The 23,413-nt window shown below is 41.9% G+C and overlaps 1 protein-coding gene across 2 annotated transcripts in view; it reads left to right on the top strand.

Annotated features, from left to right (window-relative positions):
• Positions 1–23,413, top strand: part of Zyg11b (zyg-11 family member B, cell cycle regulator) — a 57,439-nt gene that overhangs the window by 22,527 nt on the left and 11,499 nt on the right. For both annotated transcript variants that reach the window (XM_028888586.2, XM_028888580.1), the window contains 9 exons: positions 1,588–1,728; positions 5,426–5,602; positions 12,211–12,275; positions 13,620–13,719; positions 13,965–14,015; positions 16,612–16,773; positions 16,871–16,918; positions 18,435–18,632; positions 18,763–18,815. In XM_028888586.2, the coding sequence (XP_028744419.1) occupies positions 1,588–1,728; positions 5,426–5,602; positions 12,211–12,275; positions 13,620–13,719; positions 13,965–14,015; positions 16,612–16,773; positions 16,871–16,918; positions 18,435–18,632; positions 18,763–18,815 (995 nt within the window). The remainder of the gene's footprint in view (positions 1–1,587; positions 1,729–5,425; positions 5,603–12,210; positions 12,276–13,619; positions 13,720–13,964; positions 14,016–16,611; positions 16,774–16,870; positions 16,919–18,434; positions 18,633–18,762; positions 18,816–23,413) is intronic.

The raw sequence follows: 23,413 nt of genomic DNA, 5'->3' as shown, positions 1-23,413 counted from the left end.
CCTCAACCTCCTAAAGGCTGTGATTAAGTTTTGAACCACTATTCTTATATTTTCTGCAAATCACTAGCTGGGTTTGGAGTTTAGTTAAATTAAGGTTTGATTCCTTTGCCAAGACCCTTGTTGTGCTCTTTGACTGGGCTCTGTGTAATGTCTAGTCTTCTCTCCCTGTAACACCAGCAGCTGTTGGTATTCAGTATCATATTAGTAATTCATTGGAGATTGTATGGTACCTAGAGCTGATCATCCATTGGAGATCATTGTGATGTCTTAGTCATTGTATGTGTGTCTGTAATGCATGATACATGTGCGTGTGTGCATGTACACTGACAGTTTGTAGATGTCAGAGCACACCTTTGTCAAATTGGTTCTCTTTCAACCTTTACTTGGGTTTCAGGGATCAAACTCGGGTCACCAGGCTTGCATGGCAAGCACGTTCACCCACTGAGTCATCTCACCAGTCCTGTGTCTTAGTCATCACTTTTCACTTGCCAGTCTGATTACTTGATAGATATTTCTCATTATCTGTGTTTGTTTGCACAGTGGTCCCTGAACCGCAGTTTAACATAAGTATATTAACGTTTGAAGTTAGGTTCAATTTTGAATAAACCCTCTTACAGAGATTGATCAATCTGGGGAAATTAACAGGTTTATTTGATGAATACATAATAAATGTTCTTCTGAGCCATGCATAATGCTAGTCACTGTTGACATACTCAGTTGAGTGGTACATGGGTCAGTGAAGTGGGAGGACCATGATAACTAGGAAAAAAATTTTGGGGTAACCTGACTTAGATTGGTGTGTCAGAAAGGCTTTTGGGCTTGATTTAGGAAGGGTAAGTACAAATTAGTTAAGCAAAGAGAGAGAATTTTAGACTGGGCATTGTATGTGATGACCTTTTGCTGAGATGGAGCTTAGCTTTTTGAAAGATCATGGAAAAGGCCAGCAATCCTGGCAGCTTAAAAGCCTCAGTGAGCTGGGCAGTGGTGGAACATGCCTTTAATCCCAGCACTTGGGAGGCAGAGGCAGGCGGATCTCTGTGAGTTCGAGGCCAGCCTGGTCTACAGAGCTAGTGCTAGGACAGCGAGGCCAGGGCTACACAGAGAAATGCTGTCTTGAAAAAACAAACCAAAACAAAAGCCTCAGTGAGGGCTGGAGAGATGGTTCAGTGGTTAAGAGCACTGGCTGCTCTTCCAGGGGTCCTGAGTTCAATTCCCAGCAACCACAAGGTGGCTCACAACCATCTGTAATGAGATCTGGTGTCCTCTTCTGGCCTGCAGACATACATGCAGACAGAACACTGTATACATAATAAATAAATCTTAAAAAAAAAAAAAGCCTCGGCGTGACAGCAAGGCTTGATGAAGTGTGAAATGTCTTGAGGTTTATTCTAGGTGCTGTGTAGAAAATATTATCTACAGGCTTGTCCTGGGTTCTTAGTTCATTATGTGTCTCTGGAGAATGATAGTTAGAAAGTAATCATTCCCATTTGCTTCAAGCCTTAGTTATGCTGAATGCTGCTGATGCTAAGATGGAGAAAGGTAGAGGGTTAAACAAATTCTAAACACTTGTCTTTTGGCTGTTCAAAGGTGTCTGGAGAAGCCAATGAAACTCAAATTGCAGAAGCATTAAGGCGGTACAGCGAAAGGGCATTTTTTGTCCGGGAAGCTTTGTTTCATCTTTTTAGCCTGACTCATGTGATGGAAAAAACAAAGCCAGAAATCTTAAAGGTAAGAACAAGAAAGTGGTGATATTTGAAATAACTTTTCTAGTAGATTTTGTGTATTTAGTTTTGACTTTTATTTCTTTTTTATTTTTAATTGGGGTTGATGATCCCAGTTCCAGTTATTAATTAAAAATAAGAAGTTAATTGCATATCATCACAGAAGTTTATAGTAGTCTCATTAATTTAAATGCTTTATAGTGCTATTTAATTACTTCAAACCAGTAACCCTGAAACATGTTATTACAGGAAAATGGAAGTGTATGAATGGACTCAGTATACTACATGTGTGTCAGCCTTATTTTCCCACTCAGAAGCGTTTTAGGAATATGTATTAGAATTCTGTAAGATATGGCTAGGAAGATAACTCATTGGGAAAGAGTGTTTAGTGGGCGAGCATGAAGAACCAAGTTCAGATCCTAGCATCACATTTTCTAAAAAGCCAGCATAACTTTGTATGCTTGTAACCCCTGTGCTAGGGGCAGGTGGAGACAGGAGAATTACTAGGGCTCGCTGGCCCCATTTTAACCTAAGAAGGTGGGTATCACACAGCAGGACAATCAGTGTCCTTCTCTGTAATCTACACACGTGCACATAACATCACTCACACACATACTACACACATCTCCAAAATAAAGATTTCCATAAGTAGGGCTAGGGATGTAGAGCAGTTGGTAGAGGCTTGCCTAGGATGCATGAGCCCATAGTTTTAATCTCTAACACTGTATAAACTGGGCATGGTGGGACATGCTGTAGTCCCAGTACTTGGGAGATGGGGACAAGGCGAATCAGAAGTTCAAGGGCATCCTTACCTACACAGTGAGTTGTGAGACCTGAGACCCTGTCTAAGGAAAAAATGTCCATTAAGCTAGGTACAGTGATACATACCCTTTAATCTAAACATTCAGGAGGCAGAGGCGCGCACGCGCGCGCGCGCACACACACACACACACACACACACACACACACACAGGTATGATCAGAATAGGCCATAGCTCTAGCACTAAGGAGGCTGAGGCACAAGGTGACAAGTTCCAGCCCCTGTGAGCTGCATAGCAAGCTTGAGAGCAACCTGGGCCCCATAAGGAGAGCTGCAGGCCGAGGAGACGGCCCAGTGGTTAGGAGCGCTTGTTGCTCTTGCAGAGGACCCAGCTTTGATTCCTAGCACCCACATAATGGCTTACAGCTACTCATATCTCTAGTTCCACGTAATCCAACAAGCATGCATGTGGTGCACATACACATGCATGCAAGCTAAACGTCCATACACATACAAGTAAAATAAACCTAAGAACTAGAAAGAAAAATAAGGAGACCTTGTCTTAATAAAATTTAAAGTTAGGTGTGGGTGTGTGCCATTAACCCCGGCATTTTTAAGGCAGAGGCAAGCAGATCTCTGAGTTTGCTGCCAGCCTGGTCTACAGAGTGAGTTCTGCCCTGGCTAGGGCTATGTAGTTGAGACCTTGTCTCAAGAGAGAGATGGAGGGTGGTTAGAAGAGCATATTTGCTGCACCCAGTGTATAGCTTAGTGGTAGAGAACTTGCATTTGACCTCTAGCACAAACATACGTAAATAATAACCAACAGATTTATGAACACAAGAAATTTAGATTTGATAAGGCTACATGGGCTTCAGGGATCTGTATCTTACTTAGACCAAGATAATTCTTATGCATATTGAGTTTTGAAATCTAGTGAGTGTAAGACTTTATTTCATACTTCATTTAGTGGGCACAATCTGAAGAGGTGGATTTTATCTTCCATTTTATAGACTGTGAAACTTGAGTGGCAGAGCTGAACTAAGTATCTTAAATTTTTTTAATGGGCTGCTTGGGTAGGAACTATAACATTTTATTATTGTCACTAATGCCTGTCAGTCTCTTCATACAAACCAGTAGATGCTGGTACTTGGTTTGCCCCCCCCCCACACACACACACACTTCCAGTGTTGGTTTCTTTTGTGGGGATGTATTGTTTGTAATCTAGGGGAAAAAAAGCTTGCCTAAAGATGAGAAGACAGAGCGAGCCACAGAGTTAGCCATAGAGGTCAAGCAGTGGTGGCACACACCTTTAATTCTAGCCAGAGGCAGAGATCTGTCTGGATCTCTGAGTTCAAGGCCACACTGGGCTACAGGAGATTAATCCAGTCTAAAAGAGAACAGAGCCAGGCAAGGCAGTTAAAGGCATACACCTTTAACTCCAGCACTTGGGATCACATACTTTTAATGCCAGCACTAGGAAGGTTGAAACAGGAAGTGATATGGCTGGGCAGAGAAAGGAGTATAAGGCGGGAGGAGACAGGAATTCACAATCTTTCAGGCTGAGGAGTTGGTGAGGTAAGAGAGGTGGCTGTGGCTTGCTCTGTTTCTCTGATCTTGCAGCTTTCACCGTGATATCTGGCTCTGGGTTTTTATTATAAGACCATTTAGGATTCGTGCAACATTTCTCTCTCTCCCTCCTTCTCTCCCTTTTCCCCTCCCTCTCTCCCTTCCTTTCTTCCTTTCTTTCTTTCCTTTCTTTCTCCAGACAGAGTCTCACTGTGTAGTCCTAGCTGTCCTGGAACTTACTCTGTGGACCAGGCTGGCCTCGAACTCAGAAATGCACCTGCCTCTGCCTCCTGAGTGCTGGGGTTAAAGGTGTGTGCCACCATTGCCCAGCTCCAGTTTTGGTTTCTATAAAATTGAGCACAAAGGACTAGATCTCTAGCCCTGATTTGAAAATTTTATTTATTTAGAGATTAAAAATTAAAGCCCATTCACACAAGGAGTTTTGCTGTGAAAGAAAGCAAAGGGAAAAATGGCAATTGATTAAGGAAATAGGACTAAAGGGAGGTTTTGTTATTTTACGCAGGATCTTGCTATGAGACCCAGCTTGGCCTCAAATTTACAATCTTCCTGCCTCAGCCTCCCAATACTGAAATTACAGACAAGTGCAGTGCTCCCTCCCCTTATTTATAAATGAATAACTTTTAAAATATGCTGATCTTTCCAATCCATAATTTTAAAAATTATGTAGAAGTCATCATTTCCTTGAGTAGACAGACAAGGAAATAATCTGGCATATCCATGGAGGGATCAGCTTTAGAGAGGATTGCAAAAGATCTTTATGGTTTGGCAAGGTGACATGTATTTCTATATCCCAGTAAGGAGAGCACACAGGGAGTCAGAATCCGAGGTTCTTTTCTAGTTCAGTTTTCTTAGTGTGGTTGAAAGCTAAGTTTTACCAGAGCTGGAGAGAGGGCTCAGTGGTTGAGAGCACTTGTTGCTGTACAGAGAACCTCCGGGGTTTATTTCTTAGCACCCATGGCAGGTAGGCCACAACTGCCTGTAACTTCAGTTCTGAGGGATCCGGCACCCTCCTGGCCTCTGTGGGCACATACACACATATGTACACACATACACACATAAGTAAATAATAAAATAAATTTTAAAGATAGCTAAATTTTCAACTGCATTGACGAATGGGGGGACTTTAGAAGGGAAAGAAGTGAAGACCAGTTGTATAGTCTGGGGAGAGGGTGGTTTTGATTGCATTCTAACTGGAAGGGAAGTTTGGGAATTGAGAATAATAATGGCCTAGGCTCTCTGCATATGAACATGTCTTTGAAGTTATTCTAGAGTAACAGAGCAGCCTCACTATATGAAGAGGATTTGTATTTATGAGGTGAATTAAGAGGACTAAATGCTTTGTTTTGTTTTGTTTCAGCTTGTGGTTACTGGTATGAGGAACCATCCTATGAATTTGCCTGTGCAGCTGGCTGCGAGTGCCTGTGTGTTTAACCTAACTAAGCAGGACCTTGCTTTAGGCATGCCTGTCCGGCTCCTCGCTGATGTGACCCATTTGCTGCTCAAGGCCATGGAACATTTTCCTAATCACCAGCAGGTAAGCACTCCCTTATTCCCACTCGAGTATTCTTGAATCTTCTTTTACGCTTCCTGCTTCCCTGCAGTTCACTTTAATAAAGCAAGCCTTGTCTGTTGTTGTTTTGTTCTTTTGAAGCAAGACCTTTTGTAGCCAAGCTGTTCTTGAACTCCTGATCCCCCTAAATCCATTTCCAAAGTCCAGAGATTAGGCATGTGTCCCCATGCCCAGAATTAAAACTTATTGATGTTTTAGGCATGGTGGTATGTACCTTTAATCATAGCATTTGGGAGGCAGAGGTTGGTGATCTCTAAGTCTGAGATAGCCTGGTCTACACAGTAAGTTCCAGGGCAGTCAGGGCTACGTAGAGAAAACAAAAACAAAAAACAGAACCAAAAATGTATTGGTGTAATTAACAAAGGAAAACTGAGGGAAAAAATTCAGTTAGGAAGTAAGGGTGGGAAAAATGGAGAGTGATTGTAATAGATAATGGATGTGGGATTTTTTTTTTTCAATGCTAGGACTCAAACCCATGGTCTTGACAGTGTTAGGCCAACACTCTATCACTAAGCTAGCTGCATCCTCAGCTGGATTTCTTTTGGAGATAGGAAAACATGGTAAAAACTGAGCGAGAGATGTGGCTCAATTGGTAGAATGTTTGCCTAGCACATACAGAGCCCTGGGTTTAATCCCCAGCACTGAATAAAACTGGGTATGCTGGTGCATCACTGTAATTCAGAGCTCAGGATGTGGGAGCAGGAGGAGCAGGAGTTCAAGGTCATGTTCCCCTACATAGCAAGTTTGAGGCCCAAATTGAATTATAGGACACTGTTTTTAAAAAAGGAAGGAAGAAAGGAAGAAAAAGAAACTGTACTAAAAACGAACTGTGGCAATAGGTGTGTAACTCTGTGCATACACTAAAAACCACACTTAACAGGAATTGTATACTATGTGAATTATATCTTAATAAATCTCATATAATTAAAAAAGAATCTGTACGAATACTATGTAGCTGGGCAGTGGTGGCGCACGCCTTTAATCCCAGCACTAGGGAGGCAGAGGCGGGTGGATCTTTGTGATTTCGAGGCCAGTCTGGTCTACAGAGGGGGATCCAGGAAAGGTGCAAAGCTACACAGAGAAACCCTGTCTCGGGAACCACCTCCCCCCCCCAAAAAAAAAAAAAAAAACCAACAAAATAGTAAAAACAGCAGTGAATGGCTGCTGGGGTCCTTTTTTTTTTTTTTTAATTTTGGTTTTTCAAGAAATGGTTTTTTTGTGCATTACAGCGATGCACCAGCATACCCAGTTTTATTCAGTGCTGGGGATTAAACCCAGGGCTCTGTATGTGCTAGGCAAACATTCTACCAATTGAGCCACATCTCTCGCTCAGTTTTTACCATGTTTTCCTATCTCCAAAAGAAATCCAGCTGAGGATGCAGCTAGCTTAGTGATAGAGTGTTGGCCTATCCTGGAACTCACTCTAGACCAGGCTGGCCTCAAACTCACAAGAGATCTGCCCTGCCTCTGCCTTCTAAGTGCTGGGATCAAAGGTGTGCGCCACCACTGCCTGCTAGTTGATCACATCTTTAATCCCAGTGAAAACAAACACAAAGTAGCGAATGGTGACTCAGTTACTATTAGATTATTAAAAAAGGAAGGTGGAAAGAGAGACTTGGTCTGCCCCTAGGTGGGACTGTTTATTTATAGCAAGGGAGCATTTTGTTACCCAAATGTGCAGTTGGCCAAAATACCTACAGAGAAAGATGCAGAGTGACTTCTGTAGTCTGCAAGGGAAGCTGGGAACTGTAGTCTTTTAGCAGGAAATATCAGTTGCAACTACAGACCACAACCTAGATCAGTCTCTGCAGAAGGCTACATACATATATGATTTCATGTACTCACTTGAAAAACTCAAAGTTAACAAGTATGTTAATTATTAGTATTTCTGTTGAGAAGGGGCATAATTATATAGTCAGGTTGACTTTGAACTTACAATCTTTCTGCCTTTTCTCAGTGCTAGGATCGCAGGCAGGCCTGTGCACCACACCATTTTTATCCAATGTTATTTAAAGGTAGAAATACATAAGCCAGGTGATAGTGGCGCACACTTTTAGTCCCAGTGCTTAGAAGCCAGAGGCAGGCAGATCTGGTCTACAAAGATCTGGTCTTCGAGGCCAGCCTGGTCTACAAATCGAGTTCCAGGACAGCCAGGCCAACACAGAAACCCTGTCTCCAAAAACCAAAACAAGAAAAGAAATACATGTTGTTTTTGAAGTTAGTGGGCTGAGAAGTGGTTCAGTGGGTAGAGGCACTTGCACTAAGGACTAATGACGAGAATTTGATCCCTAAATCCTGCAAGGTGACAGGAGATTACTGACTCCTCTGAGTTTTCTTCTGACCTTCACACATGACCGTGTGCCCTGGCATGTGCGTTCCTTCAGGAACACACACACACACACACACACACACACACACACACACACACACACACACGAGGGGAAAAAGGACAGATGATAGAGCCTAGCAGCTAAGGGTGTTCCACCAAGGCTTGACAGCCTGAGTTCAACCTCCAGGACCCACATTGAGGAAGATACTGACTCCCACAAGTTGGTCCCTGGTCCCCCACCCCACCCACACACAGACGAATACATAAAATAGAATTTTTTTCCAAGTTAAAGGCTTTTAAATACATAGTTTGTGCAGGCCAAATGTGGTAAATTCGTGTAATCTAAGCACTTAGGAGGTGAAGCTGGAAGACCAGTGATCCATGGTCATCCTTGACTGTGTAGTGAGTTCAAGCCAGTCTGGGAAATATGAGACCTGTCATTGATCATTCCCCTCCAAAATATTTCTTAGGCGACTGGCATCTGTCTATTAAAGATTCAGAGGTACTGCCTTATAATATATGTATTTTGTAAATATTTTCTCTATTTATTTAATAACACTTAGGGAGTTAAGAGGTTGAGTAGAGTGCTTGCTGCACACTCGTGAGTACCTGAGTTCAGATCCCCAGCACATGTAAGAGCTGGGTGTGGGAGCTGTGCAACTCCAGCACTGGAGAGCAGAGGCAGGCAGGTCCTGGGAGCTCTTTGGCCAGTGGTCTAGGTGACTTTAGCTCCAGGTTCAGTAAGTAGATGAGTTGATTTTCCAGTCTGTGATCAGATATTCTGCCGAGGTCAACGGAAGGAAGAGTTTACTTTGGCTTATAGTTTAAGGTCACAGTCCTCTGTTGTTGGGATATTGTAGCAGTGGGGACAGGAGGATTACTGGCAGCCTCACATCAGTAGTCAAATGGGGGTGCTCTCTAGTATTGAGCACACCTTTTCCTTTTATACACTTCAGGATCCTAGTTTAGGGAATGGTGCCATCCACAGCGGGTGAGTCTTCTTAACTCAGTTAACCTAATCAAGATAACCCCTCACAGGCCCATCCCTAAGTCGCGTCAAATTGACAGTTGAGATTAACCATCACAGTAAGAGATTTTTTTTGTCTCAAATAAGATAAAGAATAATATATATATATATATATATATATACACATATATATATATATATATTTACAGTATAGACCTCTGGCCTCCACATGCTCATACACATCAAACCACACATACACACCACAAATAAATAAGTTGTTTTAAAATAGAACATTTAAATGTTACTTAATTTATGGGGCTGGAAAGATGGCTCAGTGGTTAAGAACACTCGATACTCTTTCAGAGGACTCAGATGCATTCCCAACACCTACAAATAGCCAACAATCACCTGGAACTCCAGCTTCAGGGGGAATCCGAGTCCTCTTCTGGTCTGGGCAGGCATTGCATGTACATGGTACACATATATACTCAGGAACACACACATAGATATTTATAAATAAATAAATATGAAAAAAAGACTTAATATTTAGATAGGCGTGCTGTTATGTACCTGTAATCCCAGCTACTGGAGAGGTTGAAGAAGAAAGATCTCTTAAGCCCAGGAGTTACAGGCAATCCTGCTCAACCTAGCAAGACACCTGTCAAAATAAAGAAACCCCTCACAGAAGGAAAAGTTGCAGCTACTGGATGCTATTATGAACATTTTCTCCAGCTATTTGAACTAAATGTCATAGGAACTTGAGGGAAATGAGTAGCACTGTCAGGTACATAGTGTATGGACAAGAAGGGATGGGAAGACTCAAAGAGCAGGTGATGGAGCCACATCTTGAAAAATGGATGAGAGGGCTGGAGGTTAAGAGCACTTCAGAGGTCCTGTGTTCAATTCCCAGCAACCACATGGTGGCTCAAAACCATCTGTAATGAGATCTGGTGCCCTCTTCTGGCCTGTAGGTATACATGCAGACAAAATACTGTATACATAATAAATAAATCTATTTTTATTTTTATTTTTGAGACAGGGTTTCTCTTTGTAGTTCTGGTGCCTGTCCTGGATCTCACTCTGTAGACCAGGCTGGCCTTGAACTCAGAGATCCACCTGGCTCTGCCTCCCGAGTGCTGGGATTAAAGGTGTGCGCCACCACCGCCCGGCAATAAATCTTTTAAAATGGATAAGAAAAGCAGTTGGACCTATATGGGAATGTACAAACCATTCCAGGGAGGGCAAGTTGCTTGTGACCAGAATGTAGGAAGCGCAGTGTAGGATTAAGCCAGTGATAGCCAAATTTGGTGAATGACAGTATAGAAAATTCTTAAATACTTGCATATTTGAGACTAGAGCTACAAAAGTTAAAATTGCAGCTGGTCAGAACTTGAAGAATGTAACAAATGTCTTCTCTGTTTGCTAATGGTGTTTTGCAAAGGGAAGCCATCGATCAGATGAAGTGATGCTTTTCTCTGTTCCCAGTTTAAGCCATTAGTCCACTTTAGTGTCTCTTTCTTTATTCAGTTTAGAATATGTGCCCCTATGATGAGGTCTGCGGTTCAGACAGAAAACCTCATAATTTAGCATAGCATAGCATAGCAAAGTACTAAGAACAAGTCAGCTTAAGAGCCCTCATGTCAAAATCCAAAATTGGAGACTAAAACACAAAACTTTTGGTGCCTGTTTGATACTCAGAGAGCTTCCTATTTCAGGGCCTTTCAGATTTTGGATTTTCATATTTGGTCTGCTCAACTGGTAAAGTCCATGCCAGTGTTCCCAAATCTTAATGCTTGTTCTTCCTACACCCAGGTCATGAGCTGCTTGCCCTTAGAGTGGCCAACCTAGTCCCATAATAGGTTCACTGCTTTTCCTAACCATTTCCCAAGATAATGGCTCCAACATAACAGGCTCATTAAAAATCTAGCCTTACACTAGAAATCTTGTCTTACACTAAAATCTCTGAAATCCGATTTTTCTGCTCCCAGACATTTCAGCTGGGGGCTGGAGAGGCAGTTAGGACAATTGAAAACTAGGAAAGTGCCGGGCGGTGGTGGCGCATGCCTTTAATCCCAGCACTCGGGAGGCAGAGGCAGGCAGATCTCTGTGAGTTCGAGGCCAGCCTGGTCTCCAAAGTGAATTCCAGGAAAGGCGCAAAGCTACACTGAGAAACCCTGTCTCAAGAGAGGGGGGGGAGGGGGAGAGGAGAGAGGGGAGAGGGAGAGAGAGAGAGAAAAGAAGGAAGGAAGGAAGGAAAGAAACAAACAAACAAACAAACAAACAAACTAGGAAAACATCTCGAGAGATGTAAATACCAGAGCCTAAGAATATAGCTCAGTTGAGAGAGTGCTTGCCTTGAATATACAAAGCCCAGGGCTCCTTCCTGGGAGTAGGGCATATACTTGCTTGCTTGCCTGTAATCCCAGCACTTAAGAGGTGAAAGCAGGAAGATTAAAAGTTCAAAGTCATCCTCAGCTACATAGTAAGTTAGAGGCCAGCCTGGGCTGCATGAGACCATGTCTCAAAACAAACAAAAACAGGGTGGGAGTGGGCTGAGGGCTGGAGAGTTGACTTAGTGGACAAGACTTGCTCTTACAGAGGATCCAGGCTTGGTTTCCAGTTTCTGTATGGAGGCTCACAACCTCCCCGGGATCCATTGCTATCTTCCAGCCTCTGTAGACATTAGGCACACATGTTGGCACATATATACACAGGCAAAACACGCACAAAATAAAACTAAATACTTTTTAAAGTCAAGGATTTTCAAAGATCATGATTTAATGTACTGATATAACACCTGAATTGAATTCCCATGTTTAAAAGTATAATGTTTTCCTAAAACAATTTATTCTTGATAGCATTTATAAAGAATTAGCTTAAAGAACATAATTTTGGTTAGGTGTGGTGGTACACACTTAATCCTAGCACTTGGGAAGCAGAGGCAGGTTGATCTTTGGTAATTCAAGGCCAGTCTAACCTACATAGCAAGTTCCTAGACAGCCAGAGCTGCATTATTGAGAAATCTATCTCAAATCAAGAACAAAAATTGTGTGTTTTTCAAGATTTAAAAACAGTAACTGGAGCTTAGTGGGAGTGTTCGCCTTGCATTCATGAACCCTGGGTTCCATCTCCAGCACTCAGCAGGTCCGCACCCTCCGTATACACATTTAAATGTAATTTTTAAAATATTTTTTAAAAGACTGTCTTTGGATAAAAGATAACAGAATGATGTTTTTTTCCGTTTTTTCCCCTCTTTCTCTCTCTCTTATCCTTTAGTTACAGAAGAATTGCCTCCTCTCACTTTGCAGTGACCGGATTCTTCAAGATGTTCCATTTAACAGGCAAGTAATAGGTTGACAACATGACTTCAGTCCCCCAGACCCACGTGGTGGAAGGAGGAAGGTGACTCCCTCAAGTTGTCCTCTGACCTCCACGTGCATGCTGTGTGAGGACAGGCATGACTGCACACATTCACATATAATAACTTTTCAGTTTTTAACAAAGAGTGTGCTTAAAGCTGTGATGTTGAAATACTAAAATGTTTTCATTGTAGAAGATAAAATGCCAATTTTGACTATATTTCTACATTTGTGTGTGTGTGTGTGTGTGTGTGTGTTGTTGATGTGTGTGCACATTGTTCACATGTATCAGTGTGAAAACCAGAGGTTGACATTGGGTGTCTTCCTCAATTACTCCTTACCTTATTTTTTTGAGACAGGGGCTCTCACTGAACCTGGAGTTCATGGAGTGGGCTAGACTGGCTGGCCATCAAGTCCCAGGGATCCTCCTGTCTCTGCCTCCCCAGAGTTAAGATTACAGGTATGCGTTGCCATGCCGAGCTCTTTTACATGAGTGCTGGGGATTCAGCTCAGGCCCTTTGCTTGCCCAGCAGGCACTTTCCCAGCTGAGCTCTCTCCTCGGCCCCATGCTCCTGTTTCTCTGCCATCGCTGCCATTTTGATGAGCACAGTGGTACAGGCCTATAATCCCAGTAGGAGAATCAGAAGTTCAAAGCCTGCCTGGCAACTTATTCAGACTGTCTCAAAATAAAAACAAAGAGCCAGGTATGGTGGCACATGCCAGTAATCCCAGCACGTAGAAGGTAGAGGCAGGAAGATCAGCAGTTCAAGGTCATCCTTGGCAACATAGAGAGTTTGAAGACAGCCTGAGCTACATGAGACCCTATTTCAAGAAGACATAAATAAGGGCTGGCAAGATGGCTCAGTGGGTAAAAGCACTTTCCACAAAAGCCTGACCACCTGAGTTCAAACTCTGGAACCCACGGTGGAAGGAAAGGACTGATTCTCACACGTTGTCCTCTGAGGGCCACATACATACCATAGCATGCATTCACATTCATGCACATCATAGACAAATACACACACACTACCAGTAAGGGAAATAAAAAGAATAGACACTATAGATAAATAAAAAAGATAAAGGGCCTGGGATATATCTCTGTGGTAGAGCCTTTGCCTAGATGAGGCCCTGGGTCCAGTCCCCAGCACAGAACAGAAACCAAAAAGGCAACATTTTGAAAACACTAATGGTAATTTGTTATTCTCTCTCATTAAGAGAAAGCTTCCCTTCCCTTCCCACACACGAAGTTGTAGCATCAACCCTCACCTGGCTCCCTGAAATCCTGCCTGGATCTCCAAGATTGAGGAAACCCTCTTGTGTTTTCAGGTTTGAAGCAGCCAAGCTTGTCATGCAGTGGCTTTGCAACCACGAAGATCAAAACATGCAAAGAATGGCAGTTGCTATCATTTCCATCCTGGCTGCCAAGGTACCTGAACTAATGGTTCCCTAAAGGCAGTTGTTTCTCATTACAGTTACTACTGCCCCTCCATTTGTGTGCCAGAAAAGTCAGTACCCCCCTTTGCTAGCCTGCTTGTTTAATTGTGTTAAATATTGCAGAATTAGAAGCTAAGGGGCTATTTCCGTCTGGCTATGGAGGCCGTTATGGTGAATTACAGTGAACTTAGACCTACTAGTAATTGGACACTTACTATATCTTACATTTGCTTCCAGCTTTCTACAGAACAAACTGCACAGCTTGGTGCTGAGCTTTTCATTGTCCGGGTAAGTTTATTTTCCCTCTTTTTAGGGCACTACATGGTGTTTTGGTTTTTTTAAGTATTTATTTTATGTGTTTGGGTGCTTTGCTTCCATGTATGTCTGTCTGTTCACTGTGTGGAGGCCAAAAGAGTGAATTGGATCTTATGGGACTGGAGTATAGACAGACAGTAGTGTGGTATATCTTTTGTGAGTATGTATGGGTGTAGGTATGTGTGTTCCTGGGGATCTAGGCCAAGGCTTCACACATGCTAAGTCAGCTTTCTACTACAGAAACCCCTGTCACAGCCACTATTTTTTTAATTAATTCACTTTTCTAAGTGAATGTATTTAATTGTTTTGTTTTGTTTTGTTTTGTTTTGACGTTCGGTCCATTGTAGACTTAGGGATTGTAGATAGCTTGCATATGCCAGGCACATGTTTCACCACTGAGCTGTATTCCTGACCCCAAATGTATTCTTTTCCATTTTATTCATTTATTTATTTCATTTTTATGTGTATGAGTCTTTTGCCTGCATATATTTATGTATACCATGTGCATGCCTGGTGCCTGCAGAGGTCAGAAGAAGATGACAGATACCCTGAAACTGGAGTTAAAGGTGGATGTGAGCCACCGTGTAGGAGTTCTCTGCAAATGCTCTCTAATCACTGAGCCATCTCTAGGCCCAAATGTATCTTTTTTTTTTTTTTTTAAATTTGAAGTAACTTTAGTCCTTGACAAATGCAAATAGCTGTGAACTAATAGTCAGTCCTGGACTCGGGTTAAGAGCACTTGCTGCCCTTGCAGAGGACCTGGGTTTGGTTCACAGCACCCACATTGAGTGGCCTAAAATTACCTGCAACTCCACTTCCAGGGGATTCAGTGCTTTCCTGGCCTTTATGGGCAGCTGCTCACATGTGGTACACATGTATGCACTCAGCACACACATATGCACATAAAATAAAAATTTTATTGTAAATAAAAGTAAAAAGGGCCGTATTTTGGAGCCAGGCATGGTGGCACATGCCTTTAATCCTAGCACTTGAGATACAGAGGCAGGTGGCTCTCTCTGTAAATTCAAGGCCAGACTGGTCTACGTAGTTAATGCTAGGCTAACCAGGGCTACTTAATGAGACCCTCTCTCAAAGAGGTGGAGGGCTATGTAGATATCTCAGTAATTCTGGCTGAAAGTATGTGAAAAGATTTAAGAAAGTGGTCTACTTGATACATGCCGTGTGAGCAGAGTTAACAGTAATGATGAAAATAGCTAAGTTTGTTGTTCCTGAGGTTGAGCCCAGAGCCTGGTGCATGTTACTCCCGCCCGAGAGCCGGGACTAAAGGTATGCACCACCACACCTAACTCTCACACTGCATTTCTTAGGCTAGTTACACTAGACGTAGTGTGCAAGATGTGTGAAAGCTGTGTCCTCTCAATACCTAGTGTAAGCTTCAGTTCTCTTACCACCATATGTGTAGCCCAGGAGGGACTTGCAGAATAGTGACAGCCCTCCTGCCACAGCCTCCCAAGTCCCGGGGTTACAGGTGTCAGCTACCATGCCAGCCTTGCCCTTTTTTCCTTAGAGAAAACTCGAAATTTGTTAGAATCTAATTCTTTTATCAAGTTGATTATGACCAAATTACTTAATATTTCTTAGATCCAATTTACATCCCTAGGAAATGATACTATAAGTATCATTTACTGTAAGTTAATAAATACTAGTTTTGTCTCGCTTTACCCCCTCCTGCTTTTCTTACGCCTCAGGTTTTACTATAATGATATGACTAATTAAGATAGCTGGTTCAGCCGGGCAGTGGTGGCGCATGCCTTTAATCCCAGCACTCGGGAGGCAGAGCCAGGTGGATCTCTGTGAGTTCAAGGCCAGCCTGGTCCAGGAAAGGCGCAGAGCTACACAGAGAAACCCTGTCTCGAAAAAAACCAAACAAACAAACAAAAAAAGATAGCTGGTTCAAGACCAGTGAGATGAGTCATTACAAAGGCAACTGCCACCAAATCTGATGACTTGAGTTCAGTCCCCGGGACCTAATGGTGGAAGAAGAGACCATGGAGGAATGCTTTCTTATACATCCCTAGGACCACCTGTTCAGAAAGGGCACCATCCACAATGGGCTGGGCCCTTCCACAGCAGTCACTAATCAAGGAAATACACTACAGAATTGCCTACAACCTTAAGGAGGTATTTTCTCATTTGAGAGTTCCTCTTCCAAAGTGACTGTCGCTTGTGTCAAGGTGACTAGCCCTGAGTTGCATAGCAAGATTGTCTCAAGAAATAATACAAAACAAACTAGGGCTAGCAAGATGGCTCAGCAAGCAAAATGCTTCCTGCCAGCCATGACCACATGAGTTCCATCCCCAGTGCCCACAGGGTGGAAAGAAAACCAACTCCTGTGAGCTGTTCTCAGACCTCTGCACACATACTGTGGTATGGATATGCCCCCTCACACACACACTAAATAAGTAAGTATAGTTTACATTTTTTAGAACCTTTATAAGGAATGCTTTAAGCTATGAGAATAGTCCTCATGGATTTGTGGTTATTGGTAATCTCAAATTAATTATGACAATTCAATAATGAAAACCTAATTCTTTTTTTCCTTCTTTAGCAACTTCTTCAAATAGTGAAGCAGAAAACTAATCAGAATTCAGTGGACACTACATTGAAATTTACTTTGAGTGCCCTTTGGAACCTCACAGACGAATCCCCAACAACATGCAGACATTTCATTGAAAATCAAGGCCTGGAACTCTTCATGAGAGTTCTAGAGGTTAGAATGGAAATTTACTTAACAGTTGGATGTGGTTGGTTTCTTTGAGCATTTGTTTGTTTATTTAGATAGTTATATGTTCTTTTCTTTTGTGCAGTCTTTCCCAACTGAGTCATCCATTCAACAAAAAGTTCTAGGACTTTTGGTAAGATATACACCATTCCTGATTTAATTCCAAGGCATAATTATTTTCTGTCTGAGTGTGTACATTGGAAGTTGCTGCTTGGGCCCTCAAGGCTGTTCAGTTGGTAAGGATACTTGCTGCAGAGCCTGATGATAGGATCTTGATCCTAGAACCCACATGATGGAAGAAAAGAACTCACCTGCAAGTTGTCCTCTGATGTCTGCATGTGAGATACACACACGCACACAAGCACACATTCGAAATAGATAATAAATGGGGGTATAGGTCAGTTGATAGAGTGCTTGTCTATCTAGCATGCATGAAACCTGGTTTCCATCCTCTGGAGCATAAAAATTTGGGTGTTTAAAGAAAATATAAACATAAGTATAATAAAAGTAAGATTTACATACACCTGTAATCTCAGCACTTGGGAGATGAAGGATGGGAGCAGGAGAATCAGAAGTTTAAAGCATCCTCTTCAGCATAGCCAGGGTTACATGATACCTTGTCTTAGAAAGAAAGAAGTAAGGAAGCTGGATGCGGTAGTGCAGGTGAACCTACATTGTAGTGAGACCCTGTCCCAAAAAGACCAGAAGAAATGTAGAAAGACAGTGGTGTGTTGTTTTTGAACATCTAGTGACAATGGAAAACAAATAAAACATAATTTTTAAATTAAGATAAAACAAGCCTGGAATAGTGGTGCAGTTCTTCAATCTCAGCTCTCAGGAAGCACGGGCAGGTGGATCTCTGAATTTGAGGCCAGCCTGGTCTATAGAAAGAGTTCCAGGACAGCCAGGGCTACACAGTGAGACCCTGTCTCAAAAAAGAAAAAAGTACAGTATTGGTTACTCTTCCAGAAGACTCAGTGTCAAGCCCCTCTGCCCATGTGGAGAATCACAACCATCTGCAGCTCCAGCCCCAGGGGATCTGATGCCCCTCTCCTGGCCCCTAGGCACTGCACACACCTGGTGCACACTCACACGTACACATTTCTAAAAAATCTCAAAAGAAAAAAAAATTTTTAGTTTTTCAAAACGGGGTTTCTCCGTGTAGCCTGGGCTGTACTGGAACTCGCTCTGTAGACTAGGCGAGTCTTGAACTCACAGTCAAAAAAAGTTTTTAAAGAAAGAATCTATGATGTCAGCCAGTGTCAAGATGGCAGCAGGAGTAGAAGCTGGTAGAAGCTGACAGCTCACATCTTGAATTGCAGGCATGATGCAGAAGGGGCGCACTGGGAATCGACAAGGCTTTGAAACCTTAGAGTACGCACGCCCCAGTGACAAACTTCTCCAGCAAGGCCACACTTGTAAACCTCCCAGCAGCAGCATTAGTTTGGGACCGAGTGTTCAAGGATCCAAGACTATGGGGAACATTTACTGCTTGACTGACCACAATTCCCCTTACCTGTATTACAGTCTGCAGAATGCCCAGCTTGCATACTTTGTAGAAACCAGCATTAGTGCTTGTCTAGTGTCTGAAAACAGTTCTCTCTGCCGTTTCCTTCGCATAAGACTGTTATATCTTCTTTTTCTCCCAGAACAATATAGCTGAAGTACAAGAGCTGCATTCTGAATTAATGTGGAAGGATTTCATAGACCATATCAGCAGTCTCCTGCACAGTGTGGAAGTAGAAGTCAGTTACTTTGCAGCTGGGATTATTGCCCATTTAATATCTAGAGGTGAACAAGCATGGACCTTGAGCCGTAGCCAGAGGAATTCTCTTCTTGATGATTTGGTAGGGTCATTTGGTATTTTCTGGAATGATATAAGTTACATTTTGTAATAGTTAAATATAAAAGCTTCATTATAAAGTAATATTGTTAAAAATAAATATTGTAATATATCCTATGTCTTGTGTCTTTTAGCATTCAGCTATTTTGAAATGGCCAACCCCAGAGTGTGAGATGGTAGCATACAGGTAATTAGCATGATTATTAAGTAATCTGGTCATTTTCTTATAATCTTCAAGTATCTCTCATAGTACTGGTTTTGAGTAATGTAAAGTAGCTGTTCATGGTGGTGCATGCTTATAATCCCAGCACTGAGGAGACTGAGGCAGGGTTGCCAAGTTCCTGGCCAACCTGGGCTATAGAACAAGACCCTGTTGTGATACACACACACACACACACACACACACACAGGGGGGGGGGGCTTGGTGGGTGGAGCCAAGGTGTCTGTCCCACAGCAGGTGAGAGACAGAGATGCCACGAAGACAGTGCTCAGTGGAGAGAGAGGGGGAGTGGGAAAGAAAGAAATAATGGGGGGGAGAGATGAGAGAGGAGAGTGAGGAGGCCTTTCTTAAAGGGAACGGGAATGTAGGATGACGTCAGGAGGTTAGGCGGGCCAGGGTATTTATCTGCTTAATGGCCAGGATTTCAAGAAGTGGGTCTGAATGCTAACACCTGTCTCAAGGGGGTTTAAAGTATTTTGATTTATTTTCTACTATTCATTCAACATTCCTTCCTTTATCCGTATTTATTGAAGGCAGATCCCTGGAATTTTTTCTCTGCTGTTTAAATTTAAAGATGACCAAGAGGGCTGGGGTTATATGCTTGGTAAAGTGCAGTCTGTCATTTATAAAACCCTGGGTTTGTGATCCCTATCACTGTCACTCAACTCCCATCCTACAGTTACCCCCCCCAAAAAAAACAAAACAAAACAAGAAGCCAACCAAAAAAAAAAAAAAAAAAAAAACCAAGAACAAAAGGCATTGTTGAAGTCTAAATCAATCTATGACAATTAGGTAGTAAGATAGGCAGAATTTTATTACAGCTTATTTTTATTGGCTAATTAATACATGCTGGTATATTTTGACTTGTTTTTTAGATTGTAATTTTACATGTATAGTCCGTGTTTTGCCTGATTGTATGTCTGTGTACCACATGCATGTAGTGCTCTCAGAGGCCATTGAATCAGTACTCTAGAACTGGAGTTCCAGATGGTTGTGAGCCAACATGCAGGAGCTGGGACTCTAGCCAGAGTCCTCTGGAAGAGTAGCCAGTGCTCTTAACTGCTGAGCTCTCTCTCCAGCTCCCCAGTGTAAGTTTGTCACTGTCAAAGGTGGTAGCTGTGGTTTTGTAGGTTTATTCCTGAGTCCTCCGTTCTTACTCACTGGCCTGCATGTCTGGCTCTGTCCCAGGTCTGTGCTGTTTTGTTGTGGCTTTGTAGTATAGTTAGAGGCCTGCTATCTCCAGCATTGCTCTTTTCTGCTTAGACTGTTTTGACATTCTAGGTCTTCTCTGTTTCTTTTAAAAAGTAGATTATTATTTATTTGTGCCGTGATGTGCATTAGACAGTCGGAAGAGAACCTTTAGAAGTCAGTCATCTCTGTCTGAGGTTCTGGAGCTCACTTCCTCAGCAGACTTGCACTGCAAGTGTTTACCCCAGAGGCCATGTGTTGCATAAATCCTAAATAGTCCTAATAAAAATCCAGAGCCAGATATTGGGGTAAATCCTGAAAGATGAGGGGAAACAAACCACAGCCACTTTGTACCTTTCTGACTCCTTAGCTGAAAAGAGAAGATACTGTCTCCATGAATCCTCAGACTGAATACCTCTGAGTCCTCAGCCAAAAAGACCTCTAGTTCCTTTCTCCTCACACCTTATATGCCTTTCTCCACCCAGCCATTTCACTTCCTATCTCAACCTTCCTTCCTAGTGCTGGGATCAGTGGCGTGTGTGTGCTTCCCAAGTACTGAGGTTAAAGGTGTGTGCCACCACTGCCTGACCTCTATATTCTAGTGAATGGCATCTGATCTTCAGGCAAAGTTTATTACAGTACAACAAAATATCACTACATTTTCCCTTTCTTGTGTAAAATAATAAAAGAAGGTTATAACTAATATAAGAAAAACTATAAGTACAGTAGCCATATATAATATATATAGTCAAGAATTACATTAACAATGTCCAGTCCATAAACATTTGACAAATTCAGAGAAAATACATTATCTATCCTATTTTGATGAGTCCAAAGTGTTGTACCTAATTCATTTTCTATTCTAACTTGTATTACCAACCCAAAACTATCTTTTGATGTCTTTCAAACTTAAGAACTTTACACCTCTTTAGTGAGTTTTTTTTTTCTTCTGAATTTGTTAACAAGGAAAACTATAACTAGCCTTCAGCTCCTTCAGAGACCCGAATAGGAAATAATATTTAGCTGGAAGTAAGCAGGAAGTGCAAACAGATGACTTCCAAAAAATGTGATAAATGATAGAAACAGCTGGCTGCCTGGACAGTCACCCTAGGTTCCTCTGCAATGTTGGGGCATCCATCTTTGGCCTACAGGCTTAGCATATCTGACAGGCTCCTCTGTGAAGCAGGATTTTCTGAAGGGCTGTCCTGCCTTGTCTTGGCAAAGTTTGGCAGTCCTTTCTTTTGTGTCCTGCTTGTCCATTTTGAACAGCATACTGTCCAGTCAAGGCAAGGGTATTTTTTTTTTTATCCCAGTGTGTAACTTGACACAAAGAAAGTAAACTCCATATGTAATTTCTTCAATGTCCATCATCTCCTCTGAAGTTGATTGATGCTGCCAGGAGCAAATGTGTCTCATTGTCATAAAAAAAGAAAACAAAATCTATGTATTAAAACATTCAAATACCATATTCTGCAGATATCTAAAGTGTTTGAAGATGATCTGTATATCTAAAATATATTTTTGTTTGACCTTGAAAACATACCTAAGTTTGATTGTAATGACTAAATACTAACTTGCATTGCTTTATTATCCTAAATAGTTGGTAATAACTTTCAAGGACTAGAAAATTGCATTACATTGTTACCTTGAACAAGAATAGAAATGCATATACAGTATATTCTAACAGAATTAATCTCAAATTTGTATCAATATACACAATTTGTATACAGTATACAAAAATTCAATCCAATGTAAAATATTTAAAACTAGTAGTTGCTTTTTAAAAGTAGATTCAATAATCTACCCTTTTGGGGGGCTAGAGAGATGGCTTAGTGGTTAAGAGCACTGGCTGCTCTTCCAGAGGACCTAGGTTCAATTCCCAGCACCTACCTGGCAGCTCACAACTGTCTGTAACTCCAGTTCCAGGGGATCTGACATCCTCACACAGACACACATGCAGGCAAAACACCAAGGCACATTAAAACAAGAAAAAATAAAAATTAAAATAAAAAAAAAGAGTTGAAATAGTAGTTTAAAAAATAATCTACCTTTTTATCTTACATCTATGTTCCCTTTTTTTCTTTTTTTTTTTAAAGGTTTGTTTATTTATTTATTTATTTATTTTATTTATTTATTTTTTTTTTTGGTTTTTCAAGACAGGGTTTCTCTGTGTAGCTTTGCGCCTTTCCTGGGACTCACTTGGTAGCCCAGGCTGGCCTCGAACTCACAGAGATCCGCCTGGCTCTGCCTCCCGAGTGCTGGGATTAAAGGCATGCGCCACCACCGCCCGGCTGGTTTGTTTATTTATTATGTATACAGTGTCATGCCTGCATGTATCCCTGCAGGTCAGAAGAGGGCACCAGATCTCATTACAGATGGCTGTGAGCCACCATGTGGTTGCTGGGAATTGAACTCAGGACCCCTGGAAGAGCAGTCGGTGCTCTTAACCTCTGAGCCATCTCTCCACCTCCCAAACAAATCTTTTTTTTTTTTTTTTTAATTTTAAAGATTTATGTGTATTATGTATACAGTATTCTGCCTACATGCCAGAAGAGGGCACCAGATCAAATTATAGATGGTTGTGAGTCACCATGTGGGTGCTGGGAATTGAACTCGGAACCTCTGGAAGAGCAGTCAGTGCTCTTAACCTCTGAGCCATCTCTCCAGCCCCCCCTTTTTTTCTTTTCAGAGTAAATTCAATAATCTCCCTTTTTATCCTATCATTTCTATATCTTTTTTTTTCAGAATAGGTTCAATAATCTACCTTTTATCTTATCATATCTATATCCTCTTTTTTTCTTTTTCCTTTTTTCTTTTCAAACAGGAATCCTGAATCTAATCTCCTTCATTCAGCTTTTTTCCTGACCATTACCAATAACAACTTGTAACCAACCATCAAAACAATGACAAATGTTCATAACTCATCCATCAACCAAAAACCACCCACCCCACCTCTTGGGATTGTGGGTGTTGTGTTCTTAAGTTTACTTCCTGCTGTCTGGGGGCAGAGGCATCTTTAGGGGGTCCTGAAAAGGAAAATTTGGGGTTAATTATCAAGTCCTGGAAGAGGTAGCTGTATCATTTGTTGTCCATTCTCTGCATAATGGGAAAGTGCAGGGCTTGTCTCAGGTCCTGGGTAGAGTAGTCTGTGAGGCTGGGTCATCTCAGCTAGCCATCTTGAAACTGTCCTGAGCAGTTTGTAGTCCAAAGCCGCTCTTTGGGTGGTGTTTGTCAGCCTAATGGTGTTAATCATAGTCCATGTGAAATCAGTGTTATGGGGTTCCATCATCTTTTTGTAGACTTCAAAGGGTCTCATCATCTTTTTGGAGACTTCAAAGGTCGCTGTTAGGCATGGTCATGGTTCACTGCATAAAATC

Source organism: Peromyscus leucopus, chromosome 2 (genome assembly GCF_004664715.2).
Source record: "Peromyscus leucopus breed LL Stock chromosome 2, UCI_PerLeu_2.1, whole genome shotgun sequence".
NCBI lineage: Eukaryota > Metazoa > Chordata > Mammalia > Rodentia > Cricetidae > Peromyscus > Peromyscus leucopus.
Note: the sequence above shows the minus strand (reverse complement) of the source record. Positions and strands in the feature narration are given on the sequence as shown.